Here is a 17,893-nt window from a genome sequence, read left to right as displayed (position 1 = left end):
AGAGATATTATCAGGAATTGTGGAATAAGTTTCCACTGTTATGGTAAATGGTAAAATGGTAAATGGTCTGCACTTATATAGTGCTTTTTTCTAACCTCAGAGGTTACCAAAGCGCTTTACACTGTGTCCCAATCACCCATTCACACACACATTCTTACACCAATGGCGGCAGAGCTGCCATGCAAGGCGCTAACCTACCATTGGGAGCAACTTGGGGTTCAGTGTCTTGCCCAAGGACACTTCGGCATGTGGAGTCGTGTGGGCCGGGATTCAAACCACCAACCCTGCGATTAGCAGCCGACCCACTCTACCACCTGAGCCACAGCCGCCCCAAAGATCGCCCTGTTATGCCGAAGATACACAACTTTATATTTCTTCAAAATCTGATGAGATTTCACAATTCTCTAAATTAGCAGTGTTTCAATGAAATAAAAGATTGGATGGCCAGAAATTTCTTTCTACTCAATTCTGACAAAACAGAGGTACTAATTATTGGATCAAAAAACTCTAAGCCGCTAAAATATAATTTGAGTCTCAATGGATGTACTGTTACATCATCTTCAACAGCGAATAACTTGGGTGTTATATTTGATAACAATCTGTCCTTTGAAAATCAAATTACAAATGTTTGTAGAACTGCATATAAATGCAGCCGGTGCCAGACAGACATCACTTCAGTCTATTACGATGAACTTCAGAGGATGAACTGATGCTCAACCACAAGACGTGTTTCTCTGATACCTTCATATCAACAACATTAAACCAAAATCATGATGTGACAAAAGAAGTTCATGATCATTTATTTGTCAACTCTCCATTTACACATTTAACAGATGCTTCTTACACATGAAGAAAACCTCCAGCAGTGTCACAATCTCAAGAATAAACCAGAATATCACAAATCTTAACAATGAAGAAAAAGATGCTTTTTAATGACAATAGGAAGTGCCTTCATGGACATGATATCAGTTAGTTCTGTTGAGTTTGAGGAACTCTCCTTTAGCATTGAAACACATTAATACAAGCACAGTTGAATTATTATTGATTTATATATTATCAGACAAACATTGATGCAGTTTGATATTTAATAAATGTGATAATATACAGAATGACACATATATTTCAGACATTTCATATGATTTCAATAACACCAGTATAAAATGTGTATGACTGTTCACATTAAATGACTAAAGTGACTGGTCTGACTGGAGTTAATAAGGACACATACATTACTGATTTAATGTTCATCCTTTTCACATCTCTCTTTTATTTGACTAATAATTGTTTAGATCAAATGTTCTTATGACAAATGACACAGAATATCATTCTTGATTTTTTGATCTAAATTGTGAAATGTAAAACTGAAAGTAAATGTTTAATGGAAATATAAAGACCAGCGGCTCACACGATCTGTGTGTTCATTAAACTAAAGAACTGGTGTCACTGGATTCACATGAACACACTGAATCTTTTAATTGTTCTTACACAAAACAAAAAACTGGTTCATTTATCCTGTTCAGGAGGATATTTTACTGGGGTGTAGATGGTTTGATGTTTTGTTCTGAATGTGAAGTTATGTTTAGATCAAACAGCAAACCAAAAATATTCACCAACCCTTTAAAAAGGAAATACATAGTTCATGTTGTGTGAATGCACAAAAGAAGAATGACAAACATTCACTGGTTTATGTGTATCAGGTCTCATTAAAAACTGATTTGACTTCCTGCAGAACACTGAGAGTTCAGACTTCATTCAGTTGTTCTGAACATTTATTTCAGAAATTAAATGGGAATAAAAGAGAAGTGTAGAAATAAAAAAAGATTTGCATTAAATATACAGTTAATAAATCAGCATTTTTTTATTCATTTATTGTGTCATTTGCTGCTTCATCGTTGTTTTATCTGGAACTTTTTAAGCCCTTTTTTGTCTCCTTCACTGGTGTTTGCATTTGGATTAAATCATCTACAACACAATTCAATATGAATGTAAATGTGTGCATTTGTGAAGCTGCTGTTTGACTTGTTTCAGCTAATCTAACCTTAAAGTCTCTGACAATATCTGGAGAATTCAGTGAAGAAATATTGTCCAGTCGTACACCGTTACCAATCGTTGAGCCCGACAATAAATTCATTCTTTAATATTTATTATTCTTTATTATACAGACACAAAGGCCAAAGCATTAAAAGAGCTGCATGTGGGTAGTCCTGACCCCGATGTGATGCAGGAGCTGCACTTGGCGACCGATGAAGGTCACAGTGAGGGCACTCGGGCAGGCGATGTCCACGTTGGTGGTCCAGGAGTGCCACCTATGGCTGAATCTGGTTGAGATGAGGGATGCAGACAAGGTCACTTTCCTGAACGCACCCATCTCCCAGATCGGCCTTTTCGACAAATGCGTTTTCTGATTTTTTAACGCAGTGTGTATTAACACATGAATCAATCGTGTTTCACTAAACCGAATGTTGACCTCATATTATATTTAAACATGAAATGCGCATGCGTGTTAGCGAGATGATTGAAAACTGATGTTTGTATCTAAAAGGTGATTGGCTCTTTTACCTGCAAGGCAGGATTCATTTCTACATTCATTGACTGTTGGGTGCTAGAGCTTCTTGGTTGGGCTTTACTATTCCTCCAATTCATTTAAATAGAAGTGACTCGTCTCTCTCTGCTAAATAGACTCCGGTCTCACACTCTGTAGAACTACAATTCCCATCATGCACTACGTCTCCTCGCCGAAGTTTACACACTTTAACTCTTGATTTCTCGCAATACAGTAGAGGTGAACAAAAGCAAAGTGTTACTTTGTTTAAAAAATAATTAAGATATATGGTATCAAATCAAATATTGCGTTACTTTACTTGTTACTCAGAAAATGTCATCTGATTACGTAACACACGTTACTTTATTGCGTTACCACCAAAACTGTTGTTTACTCACCCTCATGTTGTTCCAAACCTGTATGTCTTCCATCCATGAAAAGGAAAGATATATTGCAGAATTTTCGCAATGCTTTTGCCCAAATAATGAGCACCATAAAAAGTGTGACTCTATACTGTGATGAGGCCTAAAAAACAAATCATCACAGTACAGAGACTGCACTTTTCAGAGTTACAAATGACTTGCTCTTATCATCTGATCACGGCTGCATTTCTCTTCTAGTGCTTTTAGATCTTAGTGCTGCTTTCGACACGATAGATCACGACATTCTCTTGAATAGGCTGGAGAATTATGTTGCATTTGTGGAGTTGCATTAGCATGGTTTAGGTCCTATTTATCTGACCGCTAGCACTTTTTCTATGTAAATGAGAAATTGTCAAACCAAAGAAAAGTTAAGAATGGAGTCCCACAGGGATCAGTTTTAGGGCCTCTGCTTTTCTCCATGTATATGCTTCCCCTGGGAGATATTATCAGGAATTGTGGAATAAATTTCCACTTTTATATCGACGATGCACAACTTTATATTTCTTCAAAACCTGATGAGATTTCACAATTCTCTAAATTAGCAGAGTGTATCAATGAAATAAAAGATTGGATGGCCAGAAATTTCTACTCAATTCTGACAAAACAGAGGAACTAATTATTGGACAAAAACCTCTAAAAATAAGCCGCTAAAATATAATTTGAATCCAGATGGATGTTCTGTTACATCATCTTCAACAGCGAAGAACTTAGGTGTTATATTTGATACCAATCTGTCCTTTGAAAATCAAATTACTAATGTTTGTAGAACAGCATTCTTCTACCTAAGAAATATTACTAAATTAAGGCATATGCTCTCGGTTGCTGATGCCGAAAAACTAATTCATGCGTTCATGACCTCAAGACTAGATTATTGTAATGCATTACTGGGAGGATGTCCAGCAAGATCAATAAATAAACTTCAATTGGTTCAAAATGCAGCAGCCAGAGTGCTGAACCAAGAAATATGATCATATTAGCCCCATTTTATCATCGTTACATTGATACCTGTTAAATTCTGTATTAATATTCTGTTAATTACATACAAAGCTTTGAATGGTCTCAGCAGTACTTAAGTGATCTTCTACCACTTTATATTCCATCACGTTCATTACAATCACAAACTTCTGGCCTGTTTCTAGAATATCAAAATCCACAAAAGGAGGAAGATGCTTTTCCGATCTATCTCCTCAACTATGGTATAATCTCCCTAACACTGTTCGGGACTGCCAGAACCAGAAACATTTTTCATGATCTAGAACCCTGTAAAACAATTGAATGGCATCTATATGTATATTATTCTATTTGTTAACCTGTCTCATGAATCCTTGGGATTCATGTTCTGAGATTACCAGAACCGGACCTGCTTGGTGTCGGACTCCACTGCTACATGTCTAGCGGTGTTTAAGTGATGACGACTAAATGCAGCCGGTGCCAGACAGACATCACTTCAGTCTATTACGATGAACTTCAGAGGATGAACTGATGCTCAACCACAAGACGTGTTTCTCTGATACCTTCATATCAACAACATTAAACCAAAATCATGATGTGACAAAAGAAGTTCATGATCATTTATTTGTGAACTCTCCATTTACACATTTAACAGATGCTTCTTACACATGAAGAAAACCTCCAGCAGTGTCACAATCTCAAGAATAAACCAGAATATCACAAATCTTAACAATGAAGAAAAAGATGCTTTTAATGACAATAGGAAGTGCCTTCATGGACATGATATCAGTTAGTTGTGTTGAGTTTGAGGAACTCTCCTTTAGCATTGAAACACATTAATACAAGCACAGTTGAATTATTATTCATTTATATATTATCAGACAGAGAATCATTGATGCAGTTTGATATTTAATAAATGTGATAATATACAGAATGACAAATATATTTCATATGATTTCAATAACACCAGTATAAAATCTGTATGACTGTGTTCACATTAAATGACTAAAGTGACTGGTCTGACTGGAGTTAATAAGGACACATACATTACTGATTTAATGTTCATCCTTTTCACATCTCTCTTTTATTTGACTAATAATTGTTTAGATCAAATGTTCTTATGACAAATGACACAGAATATCATTCTTGATTTTTTGATCTAAAGTGTGAAATGTAAAAGTTTAATGGAAATATAAAGACCAGCGGCTCACACGATCTGTGTGTTCATTAAACTAAAGGTAGGTATACTTTATTGTCCCACTGTGAAATTTTTTTTGGGCTCACGAATACAACCACTGCAACACCAGACATATAAAACAAACACAATAAAAAAAATTAAAAAAAAGATTGACAATCAAGTAGTTGGCCTCACACTACTGTATACACTGGAGAGAACTTGGCATCACGCCACTCTATACACTAAAAAGTGATAGTCACCACTAGAGAGTCATTACAAAAGTTTAAAAATGTTAAAACCATTACACAAATACCATGCTTAGAATAATTATTTCTGCTTGGTATTATTTAATAACTTTACCGCTGAAGGGATAAATGAATTCTTAAACCGGTTTAGTCTACAGCTAGGCATTCTTAGTCTTCTCCCCGATGGCAGCATTACAAACTCAGAGTACAGGACATGTGTTGTATCGTGCATAATCTTATTTGCCTCCCTCAATGTAGATTTTTCATAGAGGGTCCGAAGATAAAGAGGTTCTATTCTGCCCATGACCTTCATGGCCGTTTTAATAAGTCTACTAAGCCTAGATTTCAGATGTAGTGTTAAATTACCGTACCAAAGATGTAATCCATAATTGATTGTGTTCTCTAATACAGCCTGATAAAACAACATCATAATCCTACTACTGACCCCATAAAGTCTGAGCCTTCTCAAGAAATACAGTCTTTGTTGTAACCGAGTGCACAAAGTATCTATATGAACCTGCCATGTAAGAGAACAGTCAACATAAACACCCAGATATTTATATGAGGACACTTGTTTGATAGGAACATCATGAATATAAATAGCGCTATGGTTTCCGATTGACTTAGGATCAAATATCATCTCCTCCGTTTTCTTCACATTTACAATCAGGTGGTTAGCATCACACCACTCTATAAACTGATTAATCTCAGAGCAGTAAGACAAAATGTCCTGATCTTTATATAACAAGCTAAGAATCGCAGTATCATCACTAAATTTCACAATATAGTTATTAATATTATTCCTCACACAACTGTTTGTATACAGTGTGAAGAGAACTGGGGAGCTCACACACCCTTGCGGGGCTCCTGTACTGATTACATGAGAATCGGAGATCTTCCCATTAACCTTAACCTGTTGGGTTCTATTTGTTAAAAAAGAGAAATACCAGCTAATAATAAAAGGATTTACAACCATCAATTTTAGTTTTTCCAGTAATAAATACGGTTGCAAGGTATTAAAAGCTGAACTAAAATCTATAAAAAGTAGGCGCGCGTATGCTTTTGAATCATCCAAATGTTTAGATACTCGATGAGTGATACTTCCTACTGCATCATCCGTGCTTCTGCCCTGTCTGTACGCAAACTGCCATGGGTCTAGTTTTGACATAACTTCATTTTTCAATAAGAACACAATGTACTTCTCAAAGCATTTCATTATTATTGATGTCAGTGCTACAGGTCTAAAATCATTATTCTCGGACGGATGTGGCTTTTTGGAATTGGAATAATCACTGCTTTTTTCCAGAGCGCAGGGACTGTATGTGAATCCAATGAGCGTTGAAAAAGTGTACACAACACTGGAGTAAGTTCTGCAGCACAGGTTTTCAAAAGAACTGGTGTCACTGGATTCACATGAACACACTGAATCTTTTATCTGTTCTTACACAAAACAAAAAACTGGTTCATTTATCCTGTTCAGGAGGATATTTTACTGGGTGTAGATGGTTTGATGTTTTGTTCTGATTGTGTATTGAAGTTATATTTACAATAATAAACTTCATTTCTAAAGTAACATTTGACAATGGAAATATGTATTTAAGATCCATGTGTTGATGCAGGTGATCGTTCAATGTACCATCAGTTCTGATTATATAACCAGAACAATGTAGATTTTGTGCTTTTGTATGAAGTTCAGTGTTGTTGAGTCGAGATCGATGCTTTATTTACATGATATTTATAATAATTCATAAGTCTAATAACAATGTAATAATGTGATGATCTTTCTGCATTAGATGAGATCATGAGGAAAAGATCCAGTTCAGGACTAACACACAAAACTGCAAACCTTAAATATTCACCAACCCTTTAAAAATGAAATACATAGTTCATGTTGTGTGAATGCACAAAAGAAGAATGACAAACATTCACTGGTTTATGTGTATCAGGTCTCATTAAAAACTGATTTGACTTCCTGCAGAACACTGAGAGTTCAGACTTCATTCAGTTGTTCTGAACATTTATTTCAGAAATTAAATGGGAATAAAAGAGAAGTGTAGAAATAAAAAAAGATTTGCATTAAATATACAGTTAATAAATCAGCATTTTTTATTCATTTATTGTGTCATTTGCTGCTTCATCGTTGTTTTATCTGGAACTTTTTAAGCCCTTTTTTGTCTCCTTCACTGGTGTTTGCATTTGGATTAAATCATCTACAACACAATTCAATATGAATGTAAATGTGTGCATTTGTGAAGCTGCTGTTTGACTTGTTTCAGCTAATCTAACCTTAAAGTCTCTGACAATATCTGGAGAATTCAGTGAAGAAATATTGTCCAGTCGAACACCGTTACCAATCGTTGAGCCCGACAATAAATTCATTCTTAAAATAAAGATTGAACAATTTATACTGTTAAGTTTTTATGGGACGTTTTAATCCAAATCAGCAAATACAATTATAGAAATCTGCGTCATGTTTGTGCATCTATTGGGAATTTGGTCGATAGATTAATAATCTAAGAAGAGAATGTGAATGGAGAAATTTGTAATTTTTTGTGCAAAAGTCTTTTTATTTCCACAATGAATATTTGCTTGTTATCTCATTGTTACTGAAGACTTCCTCCATTCTCAACATCTGTACTTTTCTGTATTTGTGATCGGTCTTATTATGGGCCTATATTTGACCAAATCCATCTTTCTTGTAAATGTGAGCCTGTATATGCTCGTGATGGAGTGGTATTGGAGCGATGGAAATGTTTTTTTTTTATTATTATGATTTATTAATTGTGTATTTAATGCGAATCTTATTTTATTTCTACACTTCTCTTTTATTCCCATTTAATTTCTGAAATAAATGTTCAGAACAACTGAATGAAGTCTGAACTCTCAGTGTTCTGCAGGAAGTCAAATCAGTTTTTAATGAGACCTGATACACATAAACCAGTGAATGTTTGTCATTCTTCTTTTGTGCATTCACACAACATGAACTATGTATTTCATTTTTAAAGGGTTGGTGAATATTTTTGGTTTGCTGTTTGATCTAAACATAACTTCACATTCAGAACAAAGCAACAAACCATCTACACCCCAGTAAAATATCCTCCTGAACAGGATAAATGAACCAGTTTTTTGTTTTGTGTAAGAACAGATAAAAGATTCAGTGTGTTCATGTGAATCCAGTGACACCAGTTCTTTAGTTTAATGAACACACAGATCGTGTGAGCCGCTGGTCTTTATATTTCCATTCAACTTTTACATTTCTCACTTTAGATCAAAAAATCAAGAATGATATTCTGTGTCATTTGTCATAAGAACATTTGATCTAAACAATTATTAGTCAAATAAAAGAGAGATGTGAAAAGGATGAACATTAAATCAGTAATGTATGTGTCCTTATTAACTCCAGTCAGACCAGTCACTTTAGTCATTTAATGTGAACACAGTCATACAGATTTTATACTGGTGTTATTGAAATCATATGAAATGTCTGAAATATATGTGTCATTCTGTATATTATCACATTTATTAAATATCAAACTGCATCAATGTTTGTCTGATAATATATAAATCAATAATAATTCAACTGTGCTTGTATTAATGTGTTTCAATGCTAAAGGAGAGTTCCTCAAACTCAACAGAACTAACTGATATCATGTCCATGAAGGCACTTCCTATTGTCATTAAAAAGCATCTTTTTCTTCATTGTTAAGATTTGTGATATTCTGGTTTATTCTTGAGATTGTGACACTGCTGGAGGTTTTCTTCATGTGTAAGAAGCATCTGTTAAATGTGTAAATGGAGAGTTGACAAATAAATGATCATGAACTTCTTTTGTCACATCATGATTTTGGTTTAATGTTGTTGATATGAAGGTATCAGAGAAACATGTCTTGTGGTTGAGCATCAGTTCATCCTCTGAAGTTCATCGTAATAGACTGAAGTGATGTCTGTCTGGCACCGGCTGCATTTAGTCGTCATCACTTAAACACCGCTAGACATGTAGCAGTGGAGTCCGACACCAAGCAGGTCCGGTTCTGGTAACCTCAGAACATGAATCCCAAGGATTCATGAGACAGGTTAACAAATAGAATAATATACATATAGATGCCATTCAATTGTTTTACAGGGTTCTAGATCATGAAAAATGTTTCTGGTTCTGGCAGTCCCGAACAGTGTTAGGGAGATTATACCATAGTTGAGGAGATAGATCGGAAAAGCATCTTCCTCCTTTTGTGGATTTTGATATTCTAGAAACAGGCCAGAAGTTTGTGATTGTAATGAACGTGATGGAATATAAAGTGGTAGAAGATCACTTAAGTACTGCTGAGACCATTCAAAGCTTTGTATGTAATTAACAGAATATTAATACAGAATTTAACAGGTATCAATGTAACGATGATAAAATGGGGCTAATATGATCATATTTCTTGGTTCAGCACTCTGGCTGCTGCATTTTGAACCAATTGAAGTTTATTTATTGATCTTGCTGGACATCCTCCCAGTAATGCATTACAATAATCTAGTCTTGAGGTCATGAACGCATGAATTAGTTTTTCGGCATCAGCAACCGAGAGCATATGCCTTCATTTAGTAATATTTCTTAGGTAGAAGAATGCTGTTCTACAAACATTAGTAATTTGATTTTCAAAGGACAGATTGGTATCAAATATAACACCTAAGTTCTTCGCTGTTGAAGATGATGTAACAGAACATCCATCTGGATTCAAATTATATTTTAGCGGCTTATTTTTAGAGGTTTTTGTCCAATAATTAGTTCCTCTGTTTTGTCAGAATTGAGTAGAAATTTCTGGCCATCCAATCATTTATTTCATTGATACACTCTGCTAATTTAGAGAATTGTGAAATCTCATCAGGTTTTGAAGAAATATAAAGTTGTGCATCGTCGATATAAAAGTGGAAATTTATTCCACAATTCCTGATAATATCTCCCAGGGGAAGCATATACATGGAGAAAAGCAGAGGCCCTAAAACTGATCCCTGTGGGACTCCATTCTTAACTTTTCTTTGGTTTGACAATTTCTCATTTACATAGAAAAAGTGCTAGCGGTCAGATAAATAGGACCTAAACCATGCTAATGCAACTCCACAAATGCAACATAATTCTCCAGCCTATTCAAGAGAATGTCGTGATCTATCGTGTCGAAAGCAGCACTAAGATCTAAAAGCACTAGAAGAGAAATGCAGCCGTGATCAGATGATAAGAGCAAGTCATTTGTAACTCTGAAAAGTGCAGTCTCTGTACTGTGATGATTTGTTTTTTAGGCCTCATCACAGTATAGAGTCACACTTTTTATGGTGCTCATTATTTGGGCAAAAGCATTGCGAAAATTCTGCAATATATCTTTCCTTTTCATGGATGGAAAGACATACAGGTTTGGAACAACATGAGGGTGAGTAAACAACACTTTTGGTGGTAACGCAATAAAGTAACGTGTGTTACGTAATCAGATGACATTTTCTGAGTAACAAGTAAAGTAACGCAATATTTGATTTGATACCATATATCTTAATTATTTTTTAAACAAAGTAACACTTTGCTTTTGTTCACCTCTACTGTATTGAGAGAAATCAAGAGTAAAAGTGTGTAAACTTCGGCGAGGAGACGTAGTGCATGATGGGAATTGTAGTTCTACAGAGTGTGAGACCGGAGTCTATTTAGCAGAGAGAGACGAGTCACTTCTATTTAAATGAATTGGAGGAATAGTAAAGCCCAACCAAGAAGCTCTAGCACCCAACAGTCAATGAATGTAGAAATGAATCCTGCCTTGCCGGTAAAAGAGCCAATCACCTTTTAGATACAAACATCAGTTTTCAATCAACTCGCTAACACGCATGCGCATTTCATGTTTAAATATAATATGAGGTCAACATTCGGTTTAGTGAAACACGATTGATTCATGTGTTAATACACACTGCGTTAAAAAATCAGAAAACGCATTTGTCGAAAAGGCCGATCTGGGAGATGGGTGCATTTAGGAAAGTGACTTTGTCTGCATCCCTCATCTCAACCAGATTCAGCCATAGGTGGCACTCCTGGACCACCAACGTGGATCACCTTCCCGAGTGCCCTCACTGTGACCCTTGTCGCCCGGAGGGTGACATAAAAAGTTTTAATGCCTTGGCCTGGTGGACTTAAAGGAGGGCCATGGCATGCAGGTCAGAGGGGGCCTGTCCAGCGGAACTGTAGGCTTTGGTCACCAGAGACGACATAGACCTAAAGTGGTACGACATAGACAAGTGTACCACAACTGCCTTATCCACCTGAGGAATCTCCATATAACCCCTGGACGCCCTGCAGTCGAGGGTAGTGAGAGTGGAGGTGCTTAGATGTCGGGTCCGGGCAGTTAAAGGTGCGCTCCATGATTTCGTAAGCTCCTCATGCAACTCCGGGAAGAATGGGACCAGGGCCGGATGCAGCAGTGAGCCACAAGTGCTCAGGGCAGAGTGGAGGGTTCTACTCCAGCCCGACATTCACGGTAGCACGGGCAAACATGGCAGTCAGCGAGGTGTCAGCCTCAGGCTGGGTGACCACACCCAATGGTGGAAGCCCAGTCAAGTCCTCAGTGTCCGACAACGGCAACCAGCTCTGCGATGCTGCGATCGACAACTCAACCTCCTCGTGAGCTCCTAAAGAGACCTTAAGCTCGCCCTCAGACGAGCTGCCTGTCTCATCCCAGAACTCGACCGGGGCAAATGAGTGTGCTGGGGAATGAAAGGTCTGTGGGGGTTTAACCGGCAGAACCACTCCCACTGAAGTCCCCGAATCGTAGCTAATACCCTTAGGTAGAAGGCGCGGGGCGGAGAGCGGCTTTAAAAAATAAAGAGTATATAAAAAATATATATATACAGTAGTTGTATTGTGGAGAATATAATTATGACAGTCCAGTGTGAGATATAAGATTAATAAAGTGCTGATTATTGATCGAGAGAGATCAAGAGTTCAAAAGTCTGATTGCTTGGGGGAAGAAACTGTCATGGAGTCGGCGGGTGCGGGTCCTGATGCTGCGATACCGCCTTAAAAAGAACTGATAAAGTTCCAGATAAAACAACGATGAAGCAACAAATGACACAATAAATGAATAATAATTTTTTTTATTATGATTTATTAATTGTGTATTTAATGCAAATCTTATTTTATTTCTACACTTCTCTTTTATTCCCATTTAATTTCTGAAATAAATGTTCAGAACAACTGAATGAAGTCTGAACTCTCAGTGTTCTGCAGGAAGTCAAATCAGTTTTTAATGAGACCTGATACACATAAACCAGTGAATGTTTGTCATTCTTCTTTTGTGCATTCACACAACATGAACTATGTATTTCCTTTTTAAAGGGTTGGTGAATATTTTTGGTTTGCTGTTTGATCTAAACATAACTTCACATTCAGAACAAAGCAACAAACCATCTACACCCCAGTAAAATATCCTCCTGAACAGGATAAATGAACCAGTTTTTTGTTTTGTGTAAGAACAATTAAAAGATTCAGTGTGTTCATGTGAATCCAGTGACACCAGTTCTTTAGTTTAATGAACACACAGATCGTGTGAGCCGCTGGTCTTTATATTTCCATTACACTTTTACATTTCACACTTTAGATAAAAAAATCAAGAATGATATTCTGTGTCATTTGTCATAAGAACATTTGATCTAAACAATTATTAGTCAAATAAAAGAGAGATGTGAAAAATAAACATGAATTGTGCATATATAAAAAATCTTATATATGAATCATGTTTACTGCATTGAATCGTTTGCAGGTTTTATGCATGTATTGTGTATGACACACTCTGAATTGTTCGATTTTAAGTTTATAATATTTTGATCTGTGTATCTGCTCTCTTAGTGCTCGTGTGTGTAAAATAAAACAATGAATATAAATTTACTTTAGGGCTCAACAATTAATAGCAGTCCAGGGCGTGCTGAGTGACTCCAGTCAGGTCTCCTAAGCAACCAAATTGTCCCGGTTGCTAGGGAGGTAGAGTCACATGTGGAAACCTCCTCGTGGTCGCTATAACATGGTTCGTTATCGATGGGTTTGTGGCGAGTTGAACGTGCATTAGCAACAAAACAAAAAAGCTATTGAACATTTTCACTGTTATTGCCCAAGAAAAACAGCCTTCGATGCTCGTATTTACCAAAGGTGCCAATATTTTTGGCCACAACTGTATGTTTATGGCAACCCAGCTACAGTCTGTGATGTCATCGTTCAGCTCTCACACCAGTGGAACTGTGGACTGGTTCTAAGAGAGGATGGCATATTCCCTGCCCGAACACCAGCTCTGGGTGAGCGTGTCTCTAAGTGTGTATATGTCTCCATCGAAGGACCTTCTGAGAATTTGAACAGTGTGTGTGTGTGTGTGTGTGTGTGTGTGTGTGTGTGTGTGTGTGTGTGTGTGTGTGTTCTCTACACAAGCAGACTTGTATGTTCATTGAAAACATGTTGACTTTAAGTGACAACTTGCCCCAATAGTGCAGCATGTTGTCACACTACATGAGGTACATTGTGAAAAAAAATTAAAAACAGTCAAAGGTTTAATTGTGTTCCTTCATAATATAATAGACAGAATGCCAGTGTGGTTTTATTATGATCATTTGTTTACCCAAGAGCTATAACACAGACACACACACAACACTCACACACACACACACACTTGTCATATAGACACTTCCTCGTGCTGTAATTTAGTGGGTTGAGTCTCTGCATCTATAAACGTTTAAAGCAGTTACACGTCTCCATTATAGTTACTACAACACAACAACAGATCCTTGAAAAACGAGAAGATGTCTGAAGGTAAGTAGAACAAACAAGTCATGGGAGATTTTTGTAACAATTTACAATAAGTTTTCATTTATTAACATTATTTAACATGAATTAACATTGAACAAAAATTGTACAGCATTTATTAATCTTAGTTAATTTAAACATATACAAACACATTTTAAAGTCATATTTGATGTATTTATGTACATTATTGTATATGTTAACATTAGTTAAAGAGCTGGTCCAGTGTCGGCTCCTGGATGATTTACTGAGAGGGGCATTTGATATTTAAGGGGGCACACATTCACTTTATCATGACTGCCCCTACTGTACTGCTGGTGTTTAAGGATGTCGTCATTATTACGGTTTCAGACAAGAAATGCTTTAACACATGGCAAAAATACTATATATGTCATTTATCAAATAATAATAATAATAATGAGTTTTTCATTGTAAACCTAAAAGTTAAGATCTTTGCACTTGTGCAACACAAACTCTAAAATGTAAGAAAAGAATTTGATCTACGAGTCTCATAACCATAAAAAGGGACTAAAATCATCAGTTTGCATTTTAATAACTGACTGAAGATGATCAGAAGTTATTTAATCCTACAAACGGGACAGGATGATCCACAAGTCCTCCAACAACAAACTAGTGAGGGTATTATTTTTGTCTGTGGTGCTTTTAAAAGGATGTAATATTTAAGTGTGCTTTAAGTTACTTTCAGTGTAATACACTTTAAGAACTTGTGTCTCTATTCATCTCATAATTTAAAGCATTACTTGTGTTCAAATTAAACACATGGAACAGTCCATTTATGTTCCTGTTATAATGCATATGGACATGTGCATTTGTGAGATGTCGTGGCCAAATGAATGAACAACATTTTTATTGAGTGGATTCTTTTTTTCTGACAGACTTTGAATTTCTTTAATAAACTGTGCAGAAGAAAAACCTGCGGGATGCCGTAAAGTTTGGTCTATATATATATATAAGCACTGCTCAGCTGTCAAAGCGCCCAGAGGTGTGTGAGGGGGAGAACCGCTGTAATACGCCGTAGATCCAACAGATTTTCAGAGAGAGAGATGAATGGAACAGCAGTAGGAATTCAGATCTGTGAATATATCCACTCAGCTTCGAAGAAGAAATCCAAGTGTGCCTTTGCAAGCGGCACTCCTTTTATACCCATATGTCTGGGGGAGTGGCATGCAAATTCCACACGCCAATTCTCATTGGCCTTTTCTCAAAGATCAGAGACATCTGGGCTCCCAAGTGTGAAACCCTAGTGTCAACTCATCGACAAAATGTAGAGTGAGTGACAGATAGGGAACACATTAGTCTACTGTTAATCTTATAAAACATTTTAAATATTTTTTTAAGACTCCGTGACGGACGGCAATATAATACAACACTTGACTAATGTTATCACAGGACTGTTAGACTAATGTGAATGTCAACAGGTAGCAAGAAACAGTTCAAATAAGGAAAGACTCCAATAAACCAAGTGTACAGCAGTGCATGTATTCTGGACACATTTTATTTTTTCCATTTATTAACTTGACCTGTACTGTAGGGCGCTGTATTTTACTGTAATTAGCTTTTTTGCGTGGGCAGACTCCTCCTGTTTCAGTGATGTAAACAGATAGCAGGTGAGATCGGGAGCATGGAGCCACTAAAACGTAATCCACAAGATCACAAATTCCTTTTTATGAGAAGGGTGAGCAGAATGGATAACTAAAATGTTCAAATTTGCTATATATCTAATGCCTGCAGAGGGAGTGCCAGCGCCACACTTTGGTCAAAGCAAACAGTTTAATTTTTTATTTATTTACTTTTTGTTTGTTCTTTGTTTTTGTTTCATTTTACTGATTTATTCACTATACACACTAATATATGCACATATTGTGTCTATTAATCTGAATAAACAGATGTGAAAGCTATACAGAAGGACCGTGACACAGAAATCGTTTAGATCACCTTTGATTCGCTGATATAATTGATGAACTTGGTTTAAGTTTCTCACTGCTAACATGAATAGTCCAGTTCACTGCAATGACGATCGTGTGTTAGACTAAGAGTTCTTCCGAATCGTGTCGTGCTGACTTCGTCATTTTATCGTGTTGACTTCACGACAGAATACTATGCAGCTTAACACTCAATCCAGTTCTGAATATATTTAACACAAATAAACCAGCGTATTCTCTGTTATCATGCAGACAATATACCCCCGTTCATATTTTTCTTCTCTCCTTCTCGTTACCTCTTTCCTCCCCTGACTGACATAAGCACAGGCCAATCACAGGTGCCATAACTGACATGGGCCACGGGATAAAGCTGTATTTTAACCAATAACGTTAAACCAAACACAACTTACTGACATGAACATGCCTAAACATGTACACTTTTGTAAAACAATGAAACTCTTATGTCAGAAAACAACACATTTGTACATATACCCCTTTTTTTAAAATACAACATAAAAACATACAGAACTTATACCAGGGTTACACATTGATCAAATCAAACAACAATGTAAATAATATGACTCTTACTTATACTTTTACTAATACACTGTCAATATAAACTTGAGCAATCATGAACAAACTGCCTCCGCATTGCGCTGCGTCTATTCACCAACTACTCAAGTTACGCAACAACATTTTGTACTGCTCCATGCTGTGCTATTCTCATTCGTGTTTCTTCACAACTACACCAAACCTGAAGAATTTTGAACACTCAAAGTTGTGTAAAAATACCCAAAGTGTTACCAAACAGATTTAAATCAGTTCTTCACATGTTTCTATTGATCATTGTGGGTGCACAGGCCTGACGACTCATCAGCAAGATTTCAAGTAGGTTTGAAATCACATCTCTATCTTGCTGAGGCAAGTAGGAGTGCACACACCACAGAACTGATGGTTGTGCGATCTGCAGACAAGCTGCCGACTATAAACTTTAAAGTTACAGATGAGCTTTTTTACCTGCAGACATCACTTCTCTCCCTCTTCCCCTCTCACAGAAGCTGCCCCCCAGACGGCTGAACCAACCCTTACAAGACAAGGTAAGTATCAATTAAGTTGTATTTTAATATTTTGTTATTTTTCACATTAAAACAACTATTGACATTACACATCCTAAATGATAGAAATATGAAATAATAGTAATCAAATTATTTATCCAGATACCATGCCAAGTATTACTCACTTAGTTCACATGAATGTTCTTCTGTTCATTGTATAGGTTGAAACTGACAATTTGAATTGTACAATGCACTATGAATTTTAAGATATTACAGAATAAATGGTAAATCTGTATGGTTATATTCATTACATTTGTGAAGACATAATGTATAGGTTACGAATGTAACCTCCGTTCCCCGATGGAGGGAACGAGACGTTGTGTTGGAGAAGCGACACTAGGGGTCTCTCTTGAGCACCGAATATACCTCTGATCTATGAAAAAAGGCCAATGAGAAGTTGGCACTTAGTATTTGCATACCCCGCCCCCGGACATACGGCAAATACTAGAGGCAAGTCAAATACTAGAGTTCATTCAGGATTTTTCTGAGGAGCCGATGGTTGTGCATGCACGGAAATGGTCCTGCAACTACAGTGGCTCTGCTCAGCGACATGGCCGGGAAGGACACAACGTCTCGTTCCTTCCATCGGGGAACGGAGGTTACATTCGTAACCTAGACGTTCCCCTTCTGTCGCTCTCTCCACGTTGTGTTGGAGAAGCGTCACTAGGGGTCCAATTGAAATCACGCCATGCACTGAG

At 36.7% G+C, this 17,893-nt stretch overlaps 1 protein-coding gene across 1 annotated transcript in view; it reads left to right on the top strand.

Annotated features, from left to right (window-relative positions):
* Window positions 1-11,846: 11,846 nt before the first annotated feature.
* Window positions 11,847-17,893, top strand: part of LOC127651989 (deoxynucleoside triphosphate triphosphohydrolase SAMHD1-like) — a 29,078-nt gene continuing 23,031 nt past the window's right edge. The window contains exons 1-3 of the mRNA XM_052138054.1: window positions 11,847-11,974; window positions 16,941-16,968; window positions 17,136-17,177. Coding sequence (XP_051994014.1) covers window positions 11,847-11,974; window positions 16,941-16,968; window positions 17,136-17,177 — 198 coding nt within the window. The remainder of the gene's footprint in view (window positions 11,975-16,940; window positions 16,969-17,135; window positions 17,178-17,893) is intronic.

This window comes from Xyrauchen texanus, chromosome 11 (genome assembly GCF_025860055.1).
Source record: "Xyrauchen texanus isolate HMW12.3.18 chromosome 11, RBS_HiC_50CHRs, whole genome shotgun sequence".
NCBI lineage: Eukaryota > Metazoa > Chordata > Actinopteri > Cypriniformes > Catostomidae > Xyrauchen > Xyrauchen texanus.
Note: the sequence above shows the minus strand (reverse complement) of the source record. Positions and strands in the feature narration are given on the sequence as shown.